This window comes from Dothidotthia symphoricarpi, assembly GCF_010015815.1.
Source record: "Dothidotthia symphoricarpi CBS 119687 unplaced genomic scaffold P153scaffold_17, whole genome shotgun sequence".
NCBI lineage: Eukaryota > Fungi > Ascomycota > Dothideomycetes > Pleosporales > Dothidotthiaceae > Dothidotthia > Dothidotthia symphoricarpi.
The window spans coordinates 649,574-672,122 of record NW_022985024.1 but is presented as its reverse complement, the minus strand read 5'-3'; the positions used below and the strand labels follow the sequence as shown (position 1 = coordinate 672,122).

Below are 22,549 nucleotides of genomic sequence, written 5' to 3'. Positions count from 1 at the left end.
ACATTCCTGGCCTTCAAGAAGCTTCGCAGGGCTGAAGACAGCGTGGCCTTTGCGAAATTGAAGGAAATTGTGGAGGGAGATAGCTTCCATCTCTAAGATGGGACGGGTCTTGGCGAGCACAGACCAATTTCGCCGTCGAACACGTTGCGAGAAAGGTCGACGCTACCCCCTCTCACCACCCAACTCCACGTTGCTCGCAACTACTTCTTCTTCACTTCGTTTTGTCTCTTTTCCTTCTTTCCAGGCCATAGACTCGCAATCATGAGCGGCCGTAAGTGCTCCTCTCAGCTGCAATTGCGACGCGACGGATGGTCGCAAAATAATTGGGAGCAGCGCATAGCTAACATATCAATTGCTTGTAGTACGGTTCCTCGACCTCGTTAAGCCTTTTGTTCCTCTGGTCCCTGAGATTCAGCTGCCAGAGAGCAAGGTTCCATTCAACAACCGACTAGTATGGACTGGTCTGACGCTCCTGGTCTTCCTGGTGATGAGCCAGATGCCGCTGTACGGAATTGTGTCGTCTGATACTTCGGATCCGCTATACTGGCTGCGCATGATGATGGCGAGTAACAGGGGAACGCTGATGGAGCTCGGTATCACACCAATCATCACTTCCGGCATGGTCTTCCAGCTCCTCGCGGGTACCCACTTGATCGATGTCAACCTCGACTTGAAGTCGGATCGTGAGCTCTACCAGACTGCTCAGAAGCTACTCGCCATCTTGTTGTCCTTCGGCCAGGCCGTCGTCTACGTCATCTCGGGTCTCTACGGACAGCCGTCTGATCTCGGTGCCGGTATCTGCGTTCTCCTCGTCATTCAGCTCATGATCGCCGGTTTGATCGTTATTCTCCTCGATGAGCTGCTCCAGAAGGGCTACGGTCTTGGAAGCGGTATCTCTCTCTTCATTGCGACCAACATCTGCGAGTCCATCATGTGGAAGGCTTTCTCGCCCACCACTATCAACACTGGCCGTGGTCCTGAGTTTGAGGGTGCCATCATCGCCCTTGTGCACCTGCTCTTCACCTGGCCCAACAAGACTGTCGCTCTCAAGGAGGCTTTCTACCGCCAGAACCTCCCCAACGTCATGAACTTGATCTCCACGGTCATTGTCTTCGGCGCTGTCATCTACCTCCAGGGCTTCCGTGTCGAGATTCCCGTCAAGTCTGCCCGCCAGCGTGGTGTCCGCGGCTCATACCCCGTCCGCCTGTTCTACACCTCCAACATGCCCATCATGCTGCAGTCGGCTTTGTCTTCCAACGTCTTCTTGATCAGCCAAATGCTGTTCAGCCGCTTCTCTGATAACCTCCTTGTCCGTCTTCTCGGTGTCTGGGAGCCCAAGGAAGGATCTGCTCAGCTTTTCGCTACCTCTGGCATTGCTTACTACATGTACGTCCAAAAGTCGCCTCGACACACTTTCAATATCTAACATAAATCAGGTCCCCTCCTCTCAGCATCTCCGAGGCTCTCTCTGACCCCTTGAAGACCGCTGTCTTCATCACCTACATGCTCGTCGCCTGCGCCGTCTTCTCGAAGACCTGGATCGAAGTCTCTGGTTCATCCCCCCGCGATGTCGCTAAGCAGCTCAAGGAGCAGGGTCTTGTGATGGCTGGTCACCGTGAGGAGTCCATGTACAAGGAGCTCAAGCGCGTCATTCCTACTGCTGCTGCTTTTGGTGGTGCTTGTATTGGTGCTCTCTCCGTTGGCAGTGATCTTCTCGGCGCTTTGGGCAGTGGTACCGGTATCCTGCTTGCTGTTACTATCATCTACGGATACTTTGAAATCGCCGCCAAGGAGGGCGACATGGCTGGCCTTAAGGGTATGGTCATGGGATAAATGGCTTCCACACTTAGGAGAAGTGGAGGATTGGAATGCGTTTGAATGTTACACATCTTCTTATTGGATTGGAGTTGATGACCATGGCTTAGATGCTGCAGAGCATCATGTATACTACGAAGGGCAAGACACCAAAAGTAAGCATCGTATGTTGGAAGGCCCAAAAGTCATAACGTCTTATTCGCGTGGCGTTTGCCATCTTGCCGTTTTGGGCAGCTTGTATGTGTACATGGTCTGTCTAGAGTAATGTACAATTACGATGTGTATGCTTTGTCCGAAACTGAACCTCCTGGTCTGGCGCCATGTGCTTTTTATTCCTTGCCCCATCCATCTCGAGCAGCTCCTTCATTGGGGTCGAGTGGAGGAGTTGCGAGCTCACAGACATATTACTGTTGTTGCTGTGCCTCTAAACGATGGCTTTGAATGGTCGGATGCCTGTTGCTTATATGGGCTTTGCCTTGCGGAGAGGTCTCCAGGGAATGTAAACTAGGTTGTTAAGGCATGCAATGAAAACTAGGCATGAGACTGTGTAGATTGTTTAAAATCCAATTTCTACCTTTTACATCTCGTGGTATCAATGCAGAAATACAACACCCATGCACAATAACCAACATCACTACTCTTCCTCCCACCCCTCAGGCAGCGTTCCAATAGCCCTAGGTTTCCACAACCCCACCACCTTCTGCGGCCCTTTGATTTTCTCCTTTACTTCCTTTTTCTCTTCCCTATCCTCCTCCACAGGCAGGCCCGTTTCGGTATTCTCGACGTCCATGTCATCCACATCTACATCCACGCGCGCCTTTTCCCTACTCTCAGATACCACAATTTCTTCACCTCCCGCAGCCGCCAAAACAGCTATCCACATCTCGCGACCCGCCACCGTCTCATCCTGCAATATCCTCCCCGCAAGCTTCAGATTCCAAAACGTCGGGTCCGAGAAACACCGCATGAGTATATCTTCACGAATCTGATCCGTCGGGCGCGCGACCTTCCATTCCTCCGAGCAGAGCATGTGCGAGATCCATTCGTACATGCCCTCGCGGACGGGGTCCACCTCGACATGTGTCCCGGCCGAGGCATTCATCGCGTCCATCATGTGCGTGAGCAGAAGTTGTCGTAAAGGCGGGAAATGGGAGCAGAAAGTGAGGAGCAGTGGTGTCCAGACGAGGAATGCGCCGGACATGCTGGACCCATATTTTTTGTCTGCGGGGAGTACCATTTTCTCGCCAACAAGAAGTTCAACGAGGAGTGTCTGCGTGTGCGCAGGCGAGTGCGAGGTGCTGCTCGGCGCGAAACGGAGGGTGTAGTTCGACAGTGCGTTTTCAGCGGCTTTGGACGCCTCACCATCCTTCCGGCGCGTTTTGATCTCTGTCTTTCGCTTCTTCACGTACGCTTTTAGAATGCCCATCAGCATGTCGCTGACGCCCTCTTGCTCCTGTCCGGAGGGCTTGGTGAGGGAGAAGGCGTGGTCGAGTTGCGCCCAGTACCATTCCCAGAGCCAGTCGAGGGACGTTGCTGCGGCGCGTTTGAGCTCGGCGAGAGAGGGGAGGTGGCGGTGCACGATTCGGTGGCGGATTTCAAGGAGGGAGGTGGGTAGTTGGAGGGATTTTCCGGGTGGGAACCAGGAGGGTCGGTCGCGGGTGAGCTCTATTTGGGTGTCTGCGAGGCCGGTGATGAATCTGGGGGTTATTAGAACGATTGTTGATGATGGGATTTGAGGATTCGACGATGACAGAAGAACATGTGAACGCTTGGATGGAAGGAATACATAGGAGAAATTTGTGAAAAGTGAAATATGGAGACTGGATTAGAGAAGTAGGGACAGTGAATATCGAAAATGGAGATTGACATTTTAGGAACGATGTGAAATTGGAGAGGAACGAGAAAGATGGTTTAGGAGAAGTGCATATTGGAGGCCCATAAGATAGAAGAAAGTAAATAGACAAGACAAACACCGAACGAGTAACAATACATCAACGCTGATATGCACGCACCTTGAAATGGCAGTAGCATACAATAACCGTAGCGCATTATGCGCCAGCAGTCCTCTCTCATCCTGGAGCACTACATCGACAATGTCTGCAGTAGAGTCCAACAGTAGCGGCAGGTCAGGTTTCCGCGACCGCCATGCCAATACCTATATCTGAACATCAGCCCAACATCTCTTCTCAACATCTCAAAATGCTGCAAGTGAAACACAGAGCAGTAGAACAAAGTACACATACCTTGTTAATCGCTTTCTCCCTTCTGTCGCTCTCACCCCGACTGTAAAAATCACATCGCACCTGCAGCAACTCCTCGCTACTACGCCACGGCGTGACAACAAAGTCCGAATCCAAATCCATACGCGTCAAAGACCTCGTCTGATGCGATTGGCCAGGTTAGGTCCCTTGCTCCAGCTTGGTATGATGTGAGAATCAGCGTCTGCACGTGAGTTCGCGTACGCTTGAAAATTTCGCCATGCCAAGTCAACTCAGATCATGCACCCATTTGACGCAACACTATTAAAATTCACATCACAGCCCACCAATCAACCAATATCATGAAAGAAAGACCTCGCTAGTGAATCAGCCTAGATAAGTGTGAATGGTCGGTTTGTCGGAATTGTACATCGATCTGTGCAAACTGTACACTACGATCAGTTGCCCCACAGGAAGTGGGATCTAACCTACCAATGTAGTAAGGCTCACAAGTCATTGACTACCTCGCATTCTGTCGTACCATGAAGTACGATTCTAGAATGGTGCAGCCGCGTGTCAAGAGATGATGTTCCGCACCAACCGCGCTTAGCAATTAGGGTCTGTAGGGCGGCGCAACGTGCGCAGTCGAGTTTCGCGCTAGAAAGGGTTGTGTACCTACTGGTTGAGAAAGGAAGGTGCGGCGGCTTCGCCGAGACTGCGCGAGGTCGAGTTTGTACCGTGACTCCGGGTACGATATGCGTTGCAAGCGCGGTGTCGCTAGTCGGTGCTGAGTCGATTGAGTATGAGGTGCTGACTTGACCCGTGGGTGCCGGTAGGATTGAGCATGGTTCGTTGTCGGGCCTTTGGTAAGACCAGGTAGGCAATGTCTGAGGTGCTTGGCAGAAGGTGACACCACCGGAAAGATGACGCCAGTGGATTGGGTTTGGTAGGTTGCGGTGTGGGCTACCACTAAAGATTGACATAGTAGTGTACGAGGCGGCTTGTGGAGTCAAGGATATACCAGGCTAGATATGCTGATCAATTCACGGCAGTTGCGAAACGGGAGATTTTTTTAAAAGGCACCATGTTATTATGGAAACGCCTTGTATGGCGTCTCGACTGACAAGTTCAAGTTTCATCTATCTTTACGCCAATCGATGTACTAGCTTAGTGAGCTATTCAGCCAATGAAGGCGAAGGGTATTTGTAACAGTCCTTTTCCCAATGCTCCATCCCAAGAAGATATGCCAAAACGCCTCGCTGTACAAAAGCAATATAATAAAAATGACGTGGTGTTGGAACAATTCAACATCCCATATGAAACTCTATCCACATTCAAAGCCAGCCATACCCTAGCCCAACGTCCTGCACGGGCATCGAGGGTTGCTTCGCCTGCTGGTACCACCACTCCTTGGACGCCGTCTCATCCTCATCAAAGAAAAAGCTCCGACCGTCCATGTTTCCTGGGGTCTGAGCTTTAACGTGAACCGGCATCTGTAATTGCTGGGACTGTTGATTCATCGATGCAAATGGCGGTGACGGCTCCTCAATGCTGGCGTCTGAGCTCGCGTCATCGTCATCTTCATCCTCATCATCGTCCTCCGGTGGTTGCCAGGTCTCTTCCAGCTTCAGGCCTTTGCCTGTTGCCTCCATGAGCCCGTCCCAAGATGGAGATGCCTCTGGTCGGTCGTAAAGACCTAAGCCGACAAGCTCTTTCCCATCATCTTCTTCCATCTCTTCATCCTGTTTAATGGATTGGTGAAAATGGGGGAAGTCGTTGGAGCCATTTTGTGACATTGCATTGATCTGGTCTTGGTTCTTCTGAGCCCATTGTTGTAAGTACCACGGCAGTGGTTCAGTGGTCGGAGTGGACAAGGCAGAGTGGGCGTAGTTGGGTGTTTGCTGGAGAACGTTTTGCCAGCTGCTATCAGACTCATCTGAACCACGGTGAACACCGTGCACTACGGGGCTGGTAAAGTAACTCGGCCTTGGTTCGTATATGGAATCGCGAGTTGAGATCGAGTAATAGTCGGATCCATGAGCAGAGGCTCGTGAAGACACAGGGTGTTGTCGTGACCAATCTTGTTGATATGTCGACTCTGCATATGGCGAGGATTGAGAGGCGTAGAACTGTGCAGAAGATGGGTGCCAGCTGACTGGTCTACTGGGTTGTGGACGAGTCTCGATGACCTCCTCGGATCCCGTGATTCCGAACATCATTTTGTAGTGGTCGTCCAATGTTGCGTAGATCTTGGGTTCGGTGGTTGTTTTTCTCCTTTCCATCATTCTCGGGCTGTTGTGGTGACTCCTGGGCTTCTCGATACGGGATGAACGGCATGTTGACTGCGTGCCAGAACACCGAGAGGTGCGTCGTGGAAGCTGTGAGTTGTGCATTTGAGAAGACATGGTGAGTATGTCATATGCTGGGAAGGAGGACGTCATTTTGAATGGCCTCGAGGAAACTGATATATCCAAATGGGTTGTGTTGTGAAGGCTATTGGGCGGCAATATGAATCAATCAAAAGCGTGCCGACCTGGGGGTAACTGCATAGGTATAAGAAATGCCAAGAGATATGGACAAACTGGGAAGAGATGATGGGGAAATTGAGAAAGAGCGACATTGCGGCACGAAAAGAGTCATGGTACAAGGAATGTCAGGGCTAAGCTAGTGCAAACTCAAGGACAACTAAAGGTGGGATACCTAGTTGCAGACAGGGAACAGAAAGTTATCGACTATACGATGCCATACAAGGGATAGCTTGGTGAGTGAGCTGTGACGACTAGGCGGGAGTGGCACGGCTGGAACGATCAACGAAAGAGCATGGGACGCAGACGACGAAAATGAACGCCAGGAATGACCAAATCACAGGACAGGGACGGTAGACAACAACCAGGGCGGGTACCGATGTATCGTGGCGCGACGGAGCTTCCGTGCAGCGGAGGTTGGCCGGCTCATTGTGACAAAAGCAAGGGAAAGCACCACGTCCACAAAGATGATGGCAGAATGCGGTAGTGCGACTAGCCTCTGGGACAGTCGAACCTCAAGTACGACTCAGCTGCGCTCCGTGCCGGGGTCAAGAGTCGTGTGCATGGAGGCGGTAGGCGGTCAGCTAGCCTTGTAGAGGTTGACTGATGGCGGACGAGGGCATGGGTACTCGGCAGCTTTGAAGGTTTAGCCGCTCCAACGACGAGGCATAATTAGTGGGAGGAGGCCGGGGATGCTACGATACTGGGAGAAAGGGACGAGCCAATCGTCAGGCGACCAGTGTGATGGACGAAATTGTTGATGGGGGTTGACCTGTGGGAGGGGCGGTGCATGCTGCAAAGTCCGGACGCGTTGCCAGGCGCCAGCAGCAATCGTCAGATCAGGGCCCGATCAAGGCCAAACTCTGGTTGGTGCAGTAGTTTCGGAAAGAGTGGAAAGCAAGTTCGGGCTCGCTGCGCTAGACATGTTTTCACGGCTGGGTAGAGTACGAATCACCGTCTAGCAAAGCAAGGGAGTCTTCTCCACCACCGCCCGTTCTTAGCGCCTCCTGCAGGTCGCGCAAACCAAGCAGCTGGCACATGGATATCCAAGCGCGATCTGGGGTGCTCGCAGTCCCGTAGTGGTGATTGGCGTATTCGCAACCGACTGTCTTCCAGAAATCGACATGCAGCCCGCCTTCCCTGCAAGAGCCCACCTGTAACGGGCACGGTGAGCCCGTGACATGGGCTTTTCCAGGGTAGATCCGGATCGGAATGAATGTGGCATCAGACATCTGCATCGCCGGTTGGAGGTCACACACGCAACGGCAGCACCCTGACGGAAATTGCAGCAGTTGGGGACATTGCAGCCACTCGGCACTGAGGCAAATCTGGCAGCCTCACGACTATCGGATGCCCCCCTAAGCTAAGAGCAGTCCGAGCACATAGCAGCCGTCTGCGCCCCCGGGGCCTCCACCCACGCTGAGGGGCGTGGGAGTGTGCCGTCACCACGGATGCCTCAAGTAGCCCGTATGCACCCGCCGAGTTTGATAACCCCGTTGCGTTAGACATGACCAGAAAAAGCACAGTGACATTTCACCGGGCCCGTCTTCGAAACCACACCCATGACTAACGTCGAACATCACCATTAGACGACCAAGCCACCGGCGCTCACTGTCCAGGATACGAATGCACAACGCACAAATGGAGAACCCACCCCGAAATTGAATTGAGGCACAGCACATGATGACAATGATCGTGTTACAATGATATCAGCACCTGGGCGGAAACGGGCATACGCGCGTCCATGTGAAGGGATGTTATTTTTCGAGATCATCCTCATTCGAGCACACAACTCGTACCTACCTAGGCAACTCGAGCGTACGAAGGACCTCGCCGCGCTGTAGCATAAGTGGGTTGTTGACTAGATTACGCATGCTACCTCTCCATGTAGGCCATTACAGTTTTTCGATCCCACGCGTTGGGTTCAAACGCAACTAACATGCCACCTAGGTAGACTACGTACTCGTATTGATACGCCTGTAAACTCAACCGCCTCCAACTATTAATGAATTCTTCCGCTACCATCAGGTATATAACAAGACCACCAATCAGGAAGTGAAGATGCCTCCATGAAGGTGACGAGGTTAGGCAACGATCGTGACCTTCCCACCCCACAGATACCATACTTAGAGCGGCAACACCGTTCGATAACGAGAAATCCCCGGGCATGGCTTGTGGTTCAGCCGAAGCGCCGATAATCCTAGTTATGTCTCGCCTAAATGATCGGCAGCGGTACAACGCGGACACATGGATGCTTTTGGCGATTCAATGCACCGGATCATGTCAAGGGGCTTGCATCAGTGTCTTGTCGCCGTAAGAAAGTGTGTGGCATTTATACGCATGGACCAGCCATCGACATCTGCTTCGCGGCAACACGGCGCCATCCACCTCCTTGTGCAAAGTTCCTCGTGCTGACGCATGAAACTGTGGAGACGGATACTTGTGTCTGGCCGCTGGGCGCAAGAGGGGACTAATTTTGCTAGCAGGCAAATTCTCCCAACATCGCTGTCCTGGCATGCCGGCAGGCCGCCGTATACACGAAAACTGGCTACAGACGTACGTGTATCAGCATCGCAATTGGTCTGCTCGGTTGTTTCACGAATGAGATGCGCTGTACTCCACATTTCAGCGCATCCCACGTATCTATCACGCTCGGCATAACTGCAAGCCTCGGGTGCTTTGATGACACTTTGAATCCCAGCCCGTCTTGTGCATCACGAGACAGGCAATGTGCAAGCGCCAACCTACAAACCATGTCTATCGGTACCATGTGCAAGATTGTTGAAGGATCATATCTGCAAATCCTGCGAACCGGTGTCGGATCGAGATGTTGGATATTGACCTGCGTCAGTTTGAGGTCGTTGGCTGGAAAAACTCTTCAAAGCTCTGGTGTGCGACCATCTAGGTACGCCTGCTAGTTATGGTGTGGTTTACTGATCTGGTATTCGTCAAGCGCGGCGGTCCCAAGCAGTCCGTGTCGGCTGGACTCTCGCATCGTGAGACTGGACGCGAGGTCTTGCTTCTTGAGTGTGTCCGCCTGGGCAAGCGCCGCCTATCTCTGACAGCCTCCGCCAGCAATCTGTGACGCGGGAACAAAACCTTTGATGACGTACACCTTAGGCAGTCCACGAGACGGGTGGACCCAGACGTGGCGTTGCATCGTTGAAAAGCGGTGGGCAAAAGAAAATGTTCCAACTTGCAGCATGAGCGGCGCCAACCTGCACGGATAAATGTTCCCGATGGACATGGCTGCCGCTGCATCAGTCCGTTCGTTACAGTTTTGCGGCAAGGAAAACTCCTCCAAGTGGAACAAGTTGTTTTGCATGGTTGACCACAGGATTCCTACCATGTCTCCATCAAGGGGTTTCGTAGCACGCAAGGATGGTTCGTAAGCACCGTCGGAAAGGACCCTCCGATCTTGCCCCGGCACAAGACAAGCCTGACCAGAGAAGATGCGTGAGATGGACAGGTTGCATGAAGAAGATTTATTTGGCGGACTAGGGTGTACTTGTGGACAGCGGCGATCTTAAATGTGCTCTAGCGAGTCCGACTGACGCATGTTCTAGACTCTATTTAGGGCGGCATTGATACACCAAGAGGTCATTGCGCGGCAGCCAGGCAGATGCTCGGGTGGGCTTCCCCATGTTCGTCGCCAAGGTGGTCTTGTCCCATGTTTTCCGGCAGCGGTTAACCACCACCCACATAAGTATTAATTACCACCCACATAAGTCACCCTTTTCTAGACCCAGAAACTCATCAATTCTGGGCCAATTTTTGATTTCTGAAACTCAGAATCATCAGAAGTTTACCATTTCAGTCAGTCTATCTAAAAAGATTGACACTTTTCTACCCGAGTATGGGTAGAAAATAGGAGGAGAAGAGCTTGTTCGTGAACGGAGGAGATGATGCTAAGGAGTCTCTACTATTTTAGGAGGTGGGTCTTTCTTGGCGCGTTCTCGTTGGCTGAAACAGCCACCAGAAAGTCTTAAGTGGGTGGTAATTAATACTTATGTGGGTGGTGGTTAACCGCTGCCATGTTTTCCGTGTGCTGTCGCCCTATTTTGGACCTCATTCGAGTAACACATGTCGGGTTTCTCCGTCACTTCGACAACGTGCGATCATATGCGGGTGCAGCTATCCATCCATATTCTGCCGATCGCTAGTATGTCGCCAAAAACAATCACCCCTTCTCCAGACTCGGCATGTGCCAACGCAAATGTGGAGAAGGAGGATATTGGAGTTTAGTGCATAAATCCCAGCAACATGTAGGTTCTCATAAGGCTCGAAAGTAGCTTTGGGCCAGTCGGCAGACGCAACAGCAGCGACTTCGCTTATTTGGGCGTGCGGAAGACCCGCATTTCGTCTCACCAGTCATGCTTTTATATGGAACTTTCCTACAAAGTCATGGACTCCAATAAGCCTCTTCATCAAGGATGCTCAACGCCTCTGCCACTCTCACCGCCCTGGTCCAGTGCGCGGTGCTTCCCCTTGATGGACCGAAAGTGACTTATTGCAAAGGCAGGTCGTTTCGGCTCTTGCAACAGAGGACTGATTCAAGACCAAGTACAACTAGTGGCTGAGATGGTTGTCTTGTTGTTTGTTTTCCCTGCTTCATAGCTGCTCTCTTTACATGGTTGCTGCTTGTATCCGCAGTGGCAGCCTAGCACTAGGTACCTGTGAGATCCTAATCCCGAGAATCAATCCAACGTGTCTATCGCCGATTCAATCCTCGGCATAACAACTCAGCCTCAGGGTGAGGCGCTTGGTAGCGCAATCTCCGAGAGGATAGTAACTTCCATAGGATCGACTTGTTCCGTGACATTTCAAGATCAGACATAGAGCTACACCACGCTTACTCGATACGGCTACGTCACTGTGACAGCTTGTAATACTAAGCCCCAATCCGGAAATTGTATTCCACAAGGACAAAGTTTGTTTTACTCATCAACTCGTACCACACTCGCAGTACACAAAGCACCACATCCCTGTCGAGTGTAAGATTTAATTGAATCACACGTCGCTGTGGACTTTAACCGATCATGCGCACTGCGTCCGACGATGCGTTAACTTCGATCTCAGGCTCATTAGTCGCGGCTGATGAGGTGCGCCATGGGCTAAAACAGCCACTACCGAGCGCCATCTAAATCAAAGCAAGATTCATGCAAAACCTGCTCATAATAACAGTCACCTTCCAACTTTTGTCGACGGATCTACACGTCCTGGAAGAGGCATCCACATGTGATATCTCTACAGGATAAATTTCTTCTTGTACTGCACAGGGGTGTAGTACGATGTCCATGTTTTACGTTTTACTAAGAGTATAGCCTAGGTATCTTGCCAGGCCTCACTTGATGGCAACGCTCAGTACGACGCTGCATAGTCAACCTGCGGGTATACCTCCATCTAATGTATGACGATTAAATCTATCCGAGAGATGCACGCGCGTATAACGCCCCAACATTCAACACCAAGCCAATCGCTAGCATGCATACAATGCAGCCTAGGTAGGCAACCCACACGACGGGCTGATGCGGCGATTACAGTCTTACGAGTAACCTATTTTATATGCCCTTGGGACGCCCAAGACCGCTCACCTGCATGAGTTTCAAGCAACGGGCCAAGCGGTGTGCTTCCGACTGCGACGCATTGCGTCTTTCTGCCCGACCTGCCCGCTAATCCAAGCTCTACAACCTAGCATCATGCTGTTTGATGACTACTGCAGTCATCACACTAAAAGCCTTGCACACCAAACGTGCCGCTCCGTCAGCCCTCGCATACCCCCTCCGTTCTAGGAAGCTCCTAGGCGATCAACAAAACCTGGATCGTTCCAAACACACAGCCAAAAACAACGTGCGCGACACCACAAGGTTGATACCTTTTAGAGCCCCTCGTTTGACTTGCAACTTGTGGTTCGTTTTCGTCTGATCTTCCCAGGCCGATCAGCATGCGCGTCGTTTTTACGTTACCGTGTTACTGCCGCTTGTGTTTCGTCACCGCACTTGGACATCTCATCTACCGGGTGCGAGAAATGCAATATGCCGTTACAGCGAAGAGTTAGACAACAACCACCAGGGAGCCGTAAGATGATTCATGATCGGTTGAGCACTGTCAGCAGTCAGCCATCTGCCGTGTCTTCGCATTTACCCGAATATAGACATGGGAACAAGACTCAGGCGTAGGCTGTCCATCCTAAAGCAATAGTCCTTCAAACGGCGTCGACAGCTCTACAAGGCAATTCTAATCCAGATGCCACTCTTGGGAATTTCGCGGATGACTGCTCGTTACGACCTGCAGCAAACTTCCATGGCGTTCGGAACTGTGTTCCCTCGTTGGACCGGAATTTATAGCCGCACGCAGGAAGCATAGCAGTACAGACGCTTACCACGATGCAAAAAAAAGGCCATGGGCCAAGTCCCATCATAATCCAACCATGCTTCCCAACATTCTCGATCGGTATGAAGAAGACGACACGTTATGCGACGTGATATCATCGAACTAGTACCGTAATCATCTCGTCGTCGCACTGATTGTAGATAGGCGGTTAGTTCCTCGGACCACACACGTACCTACCTACCTACATGATAGCCCTCCCTCCCATCACGATTACCGCGTACAAAGAACCCTGAACACCATACATACACACAACCGACAAACGTTTCATCGCTGCAACCTAGCGGCGCTCCCCAACCGGTCTGTGGTCTATATATGTATGTATATGTGTATGGATGGATGGGATGATGGAGCTGCCAACGCAGACTTGGTCATCCGCATCTGCATTTGCATCCGCCTCAACATCCGCCTCAGCATCAGCGGGAAGAGGGGATATGGTTCCGCGCGCTGCTGCACATACATACCGGTAGACGATGGACGTGCATACACGCATGCGTATATGCACGCATGCACGAACTTGTCAGTCGCAGGCCCGTCTGTCGATCACCCGGGGGTTTCGTAATGCGGACTTGTCCGCTGTGCTTAGCTAGCTGGCTGGCTGGGTACCTTTTTGTCCGGCCGCTCGCTCGCTCGCAGATTTGTCGACGTCTTCGGCGTTGGGACGGAATGGGGAAGTAGGGTATAAAGTATAACGACGAATGTGTAAAGTATAATGTATAAACAGTAGAGTTTGACCTCGCGTTTAGACCGGGGGTGGCTGTACTGTTGATGGTAAGCGAGCATGCAGTGGCTCGGCTCGTGGAACACTGTTTGAACGAAAACGGCGGCTGTACTTCTCCTACTACGAGGACTTTTCAACTCTATTCCTTCTGGCTACCCTTTCCGACAGACGGATGAATTGTCGATACTCTACACCTTCTAAATCTATCATAAACCCCTCACCCTCATCCTTTCTACACCCCTTCCAAAGCGTGTGAGGAAATGAGCCCCTACTCCTACTCCTCCCATTTACATACATTACCTAAAACCACACCTCTATTCCTACCCTACATAACTTGGCAAGCACACATCCTTTAGCAAGACATGAAAAGAACATAAACAGCCCCACAACACCCACCCATCCCTTCAATTCAATTCAATTCAATTCTCTTCCATCAAGCAAAAAGCCCCACAAACCCCCATCAAGCAACGAACACGCGTGCTCGCAGCAGTGTATAGACCAGCTACTCAGTTCGTAGGAGAAGGTTGCTTGGCTAGTACTTGCACTATGTGGTTTTATGAGTCGTTATGGGTTTAGCTTTTTTGCTGTGTTGGGGTAGGTGTGCTGTGATGCTTTCATAACAAGTACAAAAGCTGGGGACTGGGGACTGGAGGGATGGTGGAAGGGAAGGGGAGTGTGTGTGTAGGCTAGTTACCCCATCCGTCGATCGATGTTGTATCGAACAATCCACTTCATCGCCTTCCTTCCCTATCTTTATTCTCTCTCTCTGTCACGGTTCACAACCCAAAGCCAAACCAAACTTCGATCACTGCCTGGGCTCTCGAACACGCGTCCGCATTGGTACATTTAGCAGCCAGTTGTCAAGAAACGGTTAATCAGCTCCCTGTTGCTATTACTGTGTACTCTCACTAATGTTTACTATGTGCAAAGGGGCTAGGTATCAGCTTCTACACTAAGTTACTATACTAGATCCTTACTGTGTTGCATCTATCTGCTGGTACAATAAGCATGAATACGCTATAATCCTGAAATAATTCTCTCTCTGTATGCTAGCCTCGCATACGTCTCCCAACATCCGGCACGCTCCTCGCTTTCTATCTATGTATCTATCCATTTACCCGTCTGTCCGTGTATCTGTCTATGGATGGCTCGCTGGTACGCTGGGTTTAGATTTGAAGGATAGGTATTGGCTTGGAATACAACACACCCGGCATATCTATCAGTATTATATCTTCGATGGACCCGTTTGTTCATATACATGGTACGATTTTGTCTCGTGGTATGCTAATCTACCCAACCAGCCAGTAGATCAGAAGAGAAAAGAACAACCCTTGCTCTGTGGGATTGTTTACGAGTTCCCACCTTCTCGCTCCAAGGTGAGAAGGACATACTCGTCTACCTTTCTACTTACCTAGCCGACTAGACAAGACAAGAGTATCTATCGAATTATCACGATAGAAGTGGATCTGCATGTTGATACTGAAAACAAAGTCTTCCATGTGCAGGTTTTATGTTCGGTGTACATCACAATACAATAACGTTCACATAGATTTATACAATTGCATGGTTTGTACATGGTCGGGTTGTATATTATGTATGTATATATGCACATGGTGGATAAGATAGATCCTGGTATCCACATTCATTGTTCCCAAGGCTCCTGTCTCCCCTCCACTCCTCTCTGCTACACGAGAGCTGCACACATACCGTGATGTGCTATCCTGTTTGTATGTACATGTGCATGATGGTTTGGAGATGTGACTCGTACCATCTACTCCAATGCTGAATTCCACGCTGTATCTACGTGAGACTTTGGTCTCCCGTTTCCGATGTCGCAAAGCGTGGTTTTGGGGTTGATGTTGTTTCCTCGGTTGGTACTTCTTCCGCACCTTGGCCTTGTTCTCGTCGCTCGATAGGCACTGTTGGTACAGACCCATACCTCGACACTTGTCACGTCATTGTGTAGGTCTCCTCGTAGAGATGCGCCCTCACAACATCAAATCCGAATCGGGCTGCCACAGCAAAAAGTCCTTGTCGGCAGACGCCAGCAGATTTGTCCGCGGGTTGTAGCCCACGACAGCCGCCTTGCCGTGTCCCGGCAGCTTCTCCACCGGCTCGAGAATGTTGTTGGGTGCGGGCGGTTGGGCAATATCCCAGACCAGCAGTCCGTCCTCGCTGCTGCCTCCCAGCAGATACTGTCCGTCAGGCGTGACACACACATCGCCCTGGCCTACCGGCTGCCTGGTCCCATTCGCGGTTGCGCCGGGGGCAAGACGGCCCGAGGAGCCTGCCTTGCGGTAGCAGAAGTGGGTGATGTCGCCTGAGAAGGCGTCGAGGACGAAATGACCACTTCCATTTGTGGCGACGACGAGGCTCTTGCCGTCGTTTGTGAACTCGAGCTTGGTCCAGTCGGCCTTTTGAGTGCCCATGAAGCGCTGCTCGAGCTCGAGCAGGTCGAAGCTGGCAAAGGGCGGCTTGTCGTAGTTGCGCACGTCGTACAGCAGGACCGAGTGGGTCGGGGGCGAGGCGACGGCGATGACGGTGGCCGAGGGGTCGTAGACGGCGAGGTAGGGGGCGTGCAGGTTCAGCAGGCCGTGGTAGTTGGGCGACGAGAGGTTCCACAGGCGGACCGTGTTGTCGCGCGAGCACGACAGGAAGGTGTCGGACGAGGGGCACAGGGCGATGGAGGTGACGGTGTCGGTGTGGCCCTTGAAGTAGCGGATGTACGAGTTGTCGTGCGAGGACAGGAAGCGCAGGGCGTCGTCGACCATGGTGCTGGCGTAGATGATGCTCTGGGCATGGTGGGAGAAGCGGGCGAGGTGGACGCCGTACTTCTGGCTCTTGAGCTCCTTTGCGTGCTTGCCCTCCTTGCAGTTGTAGATCTGGAGCGTGTCGTCGTCGCGGGCCACGAGGGCTAGCTCGCCCGTGTCGTCGAAGTCGAGTGACGTGACCGACGTGGTCGGGCTGGGCGTCTTGAAGCGCTGGGGGGATGGTCAGCGTCAACACGGCTATGCCGGACACGACAATCTCACTCTCGACGGGCGGAAGCTCGCCATGACGTCGCCCACTTTCTGCGTCGGCGGGCCTGCAGGCGGCGGAGGCGCGCCGGGGGTTTGCGAGCCCGTCGCCATGTTGAAGCTCTACTGAAGCTCTACTGAAGCTCTACTCTCTGCCGCGTCTTGTCTGGCTATGTTGCAGCATCTCCCCCAAGAGACGCGTCGTAGTCGCGGTTGGTTGGGTGGAGCGCGTCGCAGTCGTGGTCTGAACCGACGGAATGCGCAAAAAGATGGAGCTCAGACACTGACTGACGCATTCGGCACTAAATCGTCATCCGGCTTCGGAGCAGCGCCAGACATTCTTCAGAGCCAGCATTCACCGTGATTTACAGCACCATGCGACCCTGACCTCAGCTTACCGTCCTCTCTTTGCTTTTCGCACCTTCTTCTTCCTTGTTTCCATCCATCAGGACATCACTCGTTGTACCATACGGCGTCGAATACTCGTTTCCCTAGATTCTCCAACTTGTCGCAAGACGAGCGAACATGTCTACGACGCTTGGGTAGGCCTTCCTGGTGACATACAACATGTGCAATCCCTGACAATCTACCCAGGTCCTTCATCGCCGGCGGCATTGCAGCGTGCGGCGCCGTCACAGTCACCCACGGCTTCGAGACGGTCAAGATCCGGTGCGCAGCCACGCCCAACACGCGCCCAGCACGCCATTGACAAGCACGCAGACTGCAGTTACAAGGCGAGCTCCAGGCCAAGAAAGACGCAGTGCGCCAGTACAAGGGCGTCTTCCACGGCGTCGGCGTCATCATCAAGAATGACGGCCCCAAAGGCCTCTTCCGCGGGATAGGCTGCGCGTACTTCTACCAGATGGTCCTCAACGGCTGCCGTCTGAGCTTCTACGAGCCGCTGCGCAAAAACCTCACACACGCCCTGTACAGCGATGCGACCAAGCAGTCTTTCAGCATAAACCTCTTCTCTGGCGCTGCCAGCGGCATCCTCGGCGCCGCAGCGGGCTCGCCCTTCTTCCTCATAAAAACACGACTACAGTCCTACTCGCCCCTCCTGCCCGTCGGAACACAACACAACTACGCTGGTGCCGTCGACGGCTTCCGGAGCATCTACCGCAACGAAGGCATCAAGGGTCTGTACCGGGGCGTTGGGCCCGCCATGGTGCGCACAGGGTTCGGCTCCTCCGTACAACTGCCCACGTACTTTTTCGCAAAGCGCCGCCTAGTCAAGCATCTTGGTATGGAGGAGGGCATGCCGCTGCACATTGCGAGTAGCACCGCCAGTGGCTTTGTCGTATGCTGCGTCATGCATCCCCCGGACACCGTCATGTCGAGGATGTACAACCAGACGGGGAATCTGTACACGTCGGCCTTTGACTGTCTGTACCGGACTGTCAAGACGGAGGGCTTGTTGGCCGTGTACAAGGGCTTCTTTGCACATTTGGCTCGCATCCTGCCACATACTGTACGTCTTCCCCTTTCTCCAAATAATGTTACATGGGAATATAATTCTAACACATCCCCCCTTCACAGATCCTGACCCTCACTCTCGCCGAGCAAACAAACAAACTCATGCGCAGATTCGAAGACCGTGTCCTCTCCCCTGAAACAAAAGCCTGGATATAACACAACACGTCTTGAACTCGAATGCGCTGTATTGTATTCTTAGACATCTTGTATAACGCTTTTCCCTTGCTCGTCGCGTATCCGTTTTGGACATGTGCTTGGATTTCTGCACTTCTCGCGGCGTATCAATATCGACGGATAGAATGGTGTGGGATGGGATTCGGAAGGAGGGAGGGATAGGATTGGAAAGCTATAGCGGGCGCAGTGGGGACAGACCTCGCCATGAATCTAGGGAAAGGCATGTCGCGTGTAAAACAATGTCATCTGTTCTGTGGGTTTGATACCAGTATTGACGAGCAAACTAGACAATGAGGAGAAGAAAAATAGTGTCAACGCACGTCTAGCTATCCAGCTCCTCGAGATGTCTGATTCGGTGCTTTTTCATGGTCGAGTAGAGCAAAGAAAACCCTTCCTATCGTCAAGATCTGCAAATCGATTGACATGCATCTTTCCAGTCAAAGAATACTGAGCTAATGTGTCTGTTCTTCCTCATCTGTTCTCTGTTCTCTGTTCTTCTGTGGGCGCGGGTGTAGATGTAGATACACACATCCCTATCCATATTCTTATTCTGTACGCACTCCCTCTCCTCCCTCTCCTCCCACCCCAGTCCAAATATCCCCGGCATCACCAGTACGGACCCCAGTGAAGCAACAACAGCACAGCAGACAATTAGCCTATACCCAACCATACACAGTAAACATACTCTCCGTGCAAGGTAGACGTAGCGAATAAACGAACAGCCTACTCCAGAGCAGGGGGCTAATGAATGTATACCGCGTTGAAGGCTATGCGCTGATTAGGAGTACTTCTTCTGTGTACTATTAGAGTCCTTCACCTACTTTTTTCAAGACCAGACCATCAATAGTGTACACAGTCATGTAGCGCGTAAGACGGTTCCCGCGCCTCAGTGTCAGACATCACTCTACTAAATCAATACGAACAACACTCGCAACAAATACCCAGCAAATCGCAACATCACTTCCTTTTCCCGGTCCCGTCCCGTTCCCCTAATATGTAACGTACCCCATCGCTACCCAATTCCAGCATAGCATAGTTCGTACACACTGAATAAGATTTAGTCACGCCCGAAAGTAGTAATAGACGGACGTTATTCAGCGCGACTATCCATCTACGTCGAGCTACCGTGTAGAAAATCGTTAAACATAGCACAAACACGTGCAACGCACGCGAAGCCCACACGTAAAGAAAAAACATGGTTGGACGCGACGGAATGCGGAGTGCAGTGCGGAGTGCAGCAGCCAAACTGACAGGCATACCGTCCATGTTCGTTCGAATACCTACGTGTGCGGTATTTTTCTTCGCAGAGCGCCGGGTTCCGCGTAGGATCTGTAGGATCTGTAGGGCTGTAGGATCGAAGTGATTTGCAATGGCAGTTCTTCGGGGGGGTGAGGAGGGGTTTTTCGGGTTGGGCATGGTCATGGGCTTTCTTGTGTGCTTGCCTTCAAGTGCACAGCCGGGCGATTGGATTTTGGGTCTTTGTATGGAATGTATGCAATGCTGCAATGGAACGGAATGCATCCATGATTTCACGAAATCCCCAGATCTGCAGATCTGCAGGGTCGAGCTCGAGTCACTCCCTCATGCCATGCATGCACACACATACACACACACACATCCAGCCACTGCCAGCTCAGGAAGAACGAGACAAGACCCGCGGACAAGCGACGAGCCGAGCCGAGCCAAGCCGAATATGTCAATTTGAAATCTCATCATGACTCTTGCGTTGTTTGTTGTCCTGCTGTTGTAGGAGTGAGAGAAAAAAAAGTTTTGCGTGTGTTGGTCAGCCTTTTTTTTTTTTGGCTCCCTCGCGAGCGATTTCCTCGCCTGGACAGCAGCCATGCAGGGGATACCCTTAATCCCGGGCCTTGTCTCACTTCCACACGCAGATTCGCCTCCCACTTTTCCCATCGCACCCCGTGCAACGTTCTTCTCCGCCCCTGGAGTCATCATGCCGTGTTGCTTTTTTCCGAGGCGAAGTTTTTGTTCCACGGCCGGCCTGGCTCTGTCTTTTGTAATCTTCTCATTTGCCTTGCTTGCAAAGAAGCTCAGGTCTGGGATCTTTTTACAGGGAATAGGAGTCCTATAGCCTCGTCTTCTTACATGCCCATGTTCCAGACGGGTCGAGTGTTGATATTGTGGCGGACGCCGCGCAGCCCAATTACGACGGCTGGAGGACCATCCGATGTACAATCTGCAATTCTGAGGCTAGAGCTTCTCCGCATTTTGTGACCATAGCGGCGGGTCGGCTGATCGTAAAGAAAGTTGTTCTTTTTTGGCGTCAAGCTTCACTACAGGCGATTTGATTTTCTCTTTCTTCCCCCTTTTTTTTTCGCCTTTCGTCGCAGCCGCGTCTTGGGTAGTTCTGGGATTTCGATTGCGCTATTTCACACACACGCTTCGACGAAGCTGACATATACGTACGCGCCTTCTGGACGCCGGTTTCGAGGGGGCGATAAAAAAAAAGGGCTAGACTTGGCTTGCTCGAAATATGACCTGGATCTGGTTCCGCTCGTAACGCAAACGGCTCCGCATGACCTAGTACACATTGAAACATTGTCGCAGACCTCACTGACTGGATTTGCAATACTTTTGCAAACTGCACTGGAATAACATCGGGATACACACCATCGAAAAGGAGAACTTGCTTCGACACGTTGCGCGATTATGCTTGGCCCTTCTTCCTCTTTATGCACACAGTACATGGAGTTGGGCAACGGAGGATGATGCAGGTCGATATTAAGCAATCAACCCATCCAACCACACCACCGGCGCACCAGCAGCAGCAGCAGCAACTCGACATCACAATCTCAACACAAGAGACAGTTCCGTTCGTATTTTCCTTTGCCACGCCACCCCCGCCCAGGATGGGTCTTACTTTCCTACCGCGGTCCCCTCCAGGATCGCTCAAGCGAGGCCGAGCAGCTGCAGATATCGATGGCGAGCACTCGAACCTGCAGAAGAAGAAACGCAGACTTCGCCTCTTCCTCATCACTTCTCGCCTCTCGCCACAGTTCTCACACCCAGCAACCAATATTGTCGATAGGGGCAGCTCCAAGATCGCCGTGTGGGCGAAGCAGAAGTCTCTTGGGCGAAACCTGCTCCGCAAAGCTGCCATATTGAACCGCGTCCGACGGGGGGCCGTCTCGGCGAAAGAAGCGCAACAGGGCCGTGGAAGGGTGCTCGTCGAGCAGGAAAGAGAGCAGGAGCAGCTTAGACTGGCGAAGCTGACGTTCAAGTATGGGAGCGTGGATACATATACCCATCCTGTGGTTGCGCAAGCATCGTCAATGTCATCGGCTGGTGCGGTGAAGAACGGGGGTCACTTTGTAGTATCGCGCTCTCCATCTACATCTAGGAGCCCTTCGCCTTCGTCGCCCTCACCCTCACCACCACAGTCCGAGGCAGGCAGTTCGGGATATTGCTCGCCTAATGAAGCGTACTCATACTCGATGCCACGCGCTCAGATACCCAAAAGAGACTACCTCCCACTCGGACCATCGCCGCTAGGACTATCCAACTACGACGCGTTTGACATGGACGAGGACATTCCAGACCCATACTCACACCTCGACGACGACAACGACGAGGAAGACGGCTACACATCCTCATTCCCATTCGACACCTCCGACGACGACGACGAATGCCCCTTCTCGCCCGCCGCCCTAACAGCAGACAAACCAACACCCTGGCTCCCCGACCCCCCACCAACAGACCCAATACACGCAAGCCACAGCACGACCGACACAACCTGGCCCGCACCCCCCTCCCCCGCCCTCTTCACCGCCGCAAAAACACACCAACACCAACACCTCCCCCCCATCCCCCCCCACCTACAACCCCTCCAACCCCCAATGTCCCCAAACTTCCCCGCACCATCACCGACCCTCACTCCCCTACCATCCCTCCGCCTCTCCCCCTCCGCGCCGGAAACATATCCTTCTACATCCCCATCGACATCCACATCGACGACTCCATCGCCGAACTCAGCCCCCCTTGATGATGCTACTGCGGCGAGGACGCCGCAGGGTAAGGATGCGCGTGTGGATTCTTTTACGAGGAAGGATGGCGCGGGCGAGCAGGAGAGGTTTAGGCAGCGGAATTTGATATTTACGCGGTTTGGGGGGTAGGGGTGGGGATATATGCATGTAGGCTGGAAGCAGGGGGGGGGTGGACTTGCAGGTTGATGTGGAGGGGTTCGCTTTTGTATATGTAATATGAGTTCTAGGAGATGAT

At 52.3% G+C, this 22,549-nt stretch overlaps 10 protein-coding genes across 10 annotated transcripts; 4 read left to right on the top strand and 6 right to left on the bottom strand.

Moving 5' to 3' along the window:
- Window positions 1-172: 172 nt before the first annotated feature.
- Window positions 173-2,309, top strand: P153DRAFT_425103 (SecY protein). The gene is made up of 3 exons (XM_033672520.1): window positions 173-271; window positions 363-1,386; window positions 1,437-2,309. The coding sequence occupies exons 1-3, from the start codon at window positions 262-264 to the stop codon at window positions 1,831-1,833; spliced, it is 1,431 nt and encodes a 476-aa protein (XP_033520931.1). The 5' UTR covers window positions 173-261; the 3' UTR covers window positions 1,834-2,309.
- Window positions 2,310-2,449: 140 nt separating this feature from the next.
- Window positions 2,450-4,178, bottom strand: P153DRAFT_297910 (Las1-domain-containing protein; the record flags this gene model as incomplete). Its single annotated transcript, XM_033664189.1, has 3 exons — window positions 2,450-3,512; window positions 3,828-3,970; window positions 4,059-4,178. The coding sequence occupies 3 exons, from the start codon at window positions 4,176-4,178 to the stop codon at window positions 2,450-2,452; spliced, it is 1,326 nt and encodes a 441-aa protein (XP_033520930.1).
- Window positions 4,179-4,348: 170 nt separating this feature from the next.
- P153DRAFT_79539 (uncharacterized protein) lies at window positions 4,349-5,049 on the bottom strand. The gene has a single exon (XM_033673406.1). It carries the CDS (start codon window positions 4,994-4,996, stop codon window positions 4,520-4,522), a length of 477 nt encoding a protein of 158 aa, XP_033520929.1. The 5' UTR covers window positions 4,997-5,049; the 3' UTR covers window positions 4,349-4,519.
- Window positions 5,050-5,347: 298 nt separating this feature from the next.
- On the bottom strand, window positions 5,348-6,418 carry P153DRAFT_359515 (uncharacterized protein; the record flags this gene model as incomplete). Its single annotated transcript, XM_033666873.1, has 1 exon — window positions 5,348-6,418. One exon carries the CDS (start codon window positions 6,416-6,418, stop codon window positions 5,348-5,350), a length of 1,071 nt encoding a protein of 356 aa, XP_033520928.1.
- A 6,266-nt stretch (window positions 6,419-12,684) lies between these two features.
- P153DRAFT_79486 (uncharacterized protein) lies at window positions 12,685-13,103 on the bottom strand. Its single transcript, XM_033673405.1, has one exon. The coding sequence runs from the start codon at window positions 12,957-12,959 to the stop codon at window positions 12,744-12,746; it is 216 nt and encodes a 71-aa protein (XP_033520927.1). The 5' UTR covers window positions 12,960-13,103; the 3' UTR covers window positions 12,685-12,743.
- A 2,210-nt stretch (window positions 13,104-15,313) lies between these two features.
- On the bottom strand, window positions 15,314-16,910 carry P153DRAFT_369227 (WD repeat-containing protein 82). Its single transcript, XM_033668711.1, has 2 exons — window positions 16,682-16,910; window positions 15,314-16,630 (listed from the first exon to the last, which is right to left on the bottom strand). Exons 1-2 carry the CDS (start codon window positions 16,778-16,780, stop codon window positions 15,638-15,640), a joined length of 1,092 nt encoding a protein of 363 aa, XP_033520926.1. The 5' UTR covers window positions 16,781-16,910; the 3' UTR covers window positions 15,314-15,637.
- P153DRAFT_369226 (mitochondrial carrier) lies at window positions 16,834-18,725 on the top strand. The gene is made up of 4 exons (XM_033668710.1): window positions 16,834-17,208; window positions 17,261-17,335; window positions 17,387-18,134; window positions 18,203-18,725. The coding sequence occupies exons 1-4, from the start codon at window positions 17,192-17,194 to the stop codon at window positions 18,293-18,295; spliced, it is 933 nt and encodes a 310-aa protein (XP_033520924.1). The 5' UTR covers window positions 16,834-17,191; the 3' UTR covers window positions 18,296-18,725.
- On the top strand, window positions 18,299-18,645 carry P153DRAFT_79420 (uncharacterized protein). The gene has a single exon (XM_033673404.1). It carries the CDS (start codon window positions 18,388-18,390, stop codon window positions 18,574-18,576), a length of 189 nt encoding a protein of 62 aa, XP_033520925.1. The 5' UTR covers window positions 18,299-18,387; the 3' UTR covers window positions 18,577-18,645.
- Window positions 18,726-19,148: 423 nt separating the features above from the next.
- On the bottom strand, window positions 19,149-20,039 carry P153DRAFT_79394 (uncharacterized protein). The gene has a single exon (XM_033673403.1). It carries the CDS (start codon window positions 19,832-19,834, stop codon window positions 19,271-19,273), a length of 564 nt encoding a protein of 187 aa, XP_033520923.1. The 5' UTR covers window positions 19,835-20,039; the 3' UTR covers window positions 19,149-19,270.
- A 1,141-nt stretch (window positions 20,040-21,180) lies between these two features.
- P153DRAFT_265271 (uncharacterized protein) lies at window positions 21,181-21,981 on the top strand (the record flags this gene model as incomplete). Its single annotated transcript, XM_033662861.1, has 2 exons — window positions 21,181-21,585; window positions 21,718-21,981. Coding segments are annotated over 2 exons (669 nt in total), but the record flags the coding sequence as incomplete, so codon positions are not given.
- Between the last annotated feature and the right edge of the window lie 568 nt (window positions 21,982-22,549).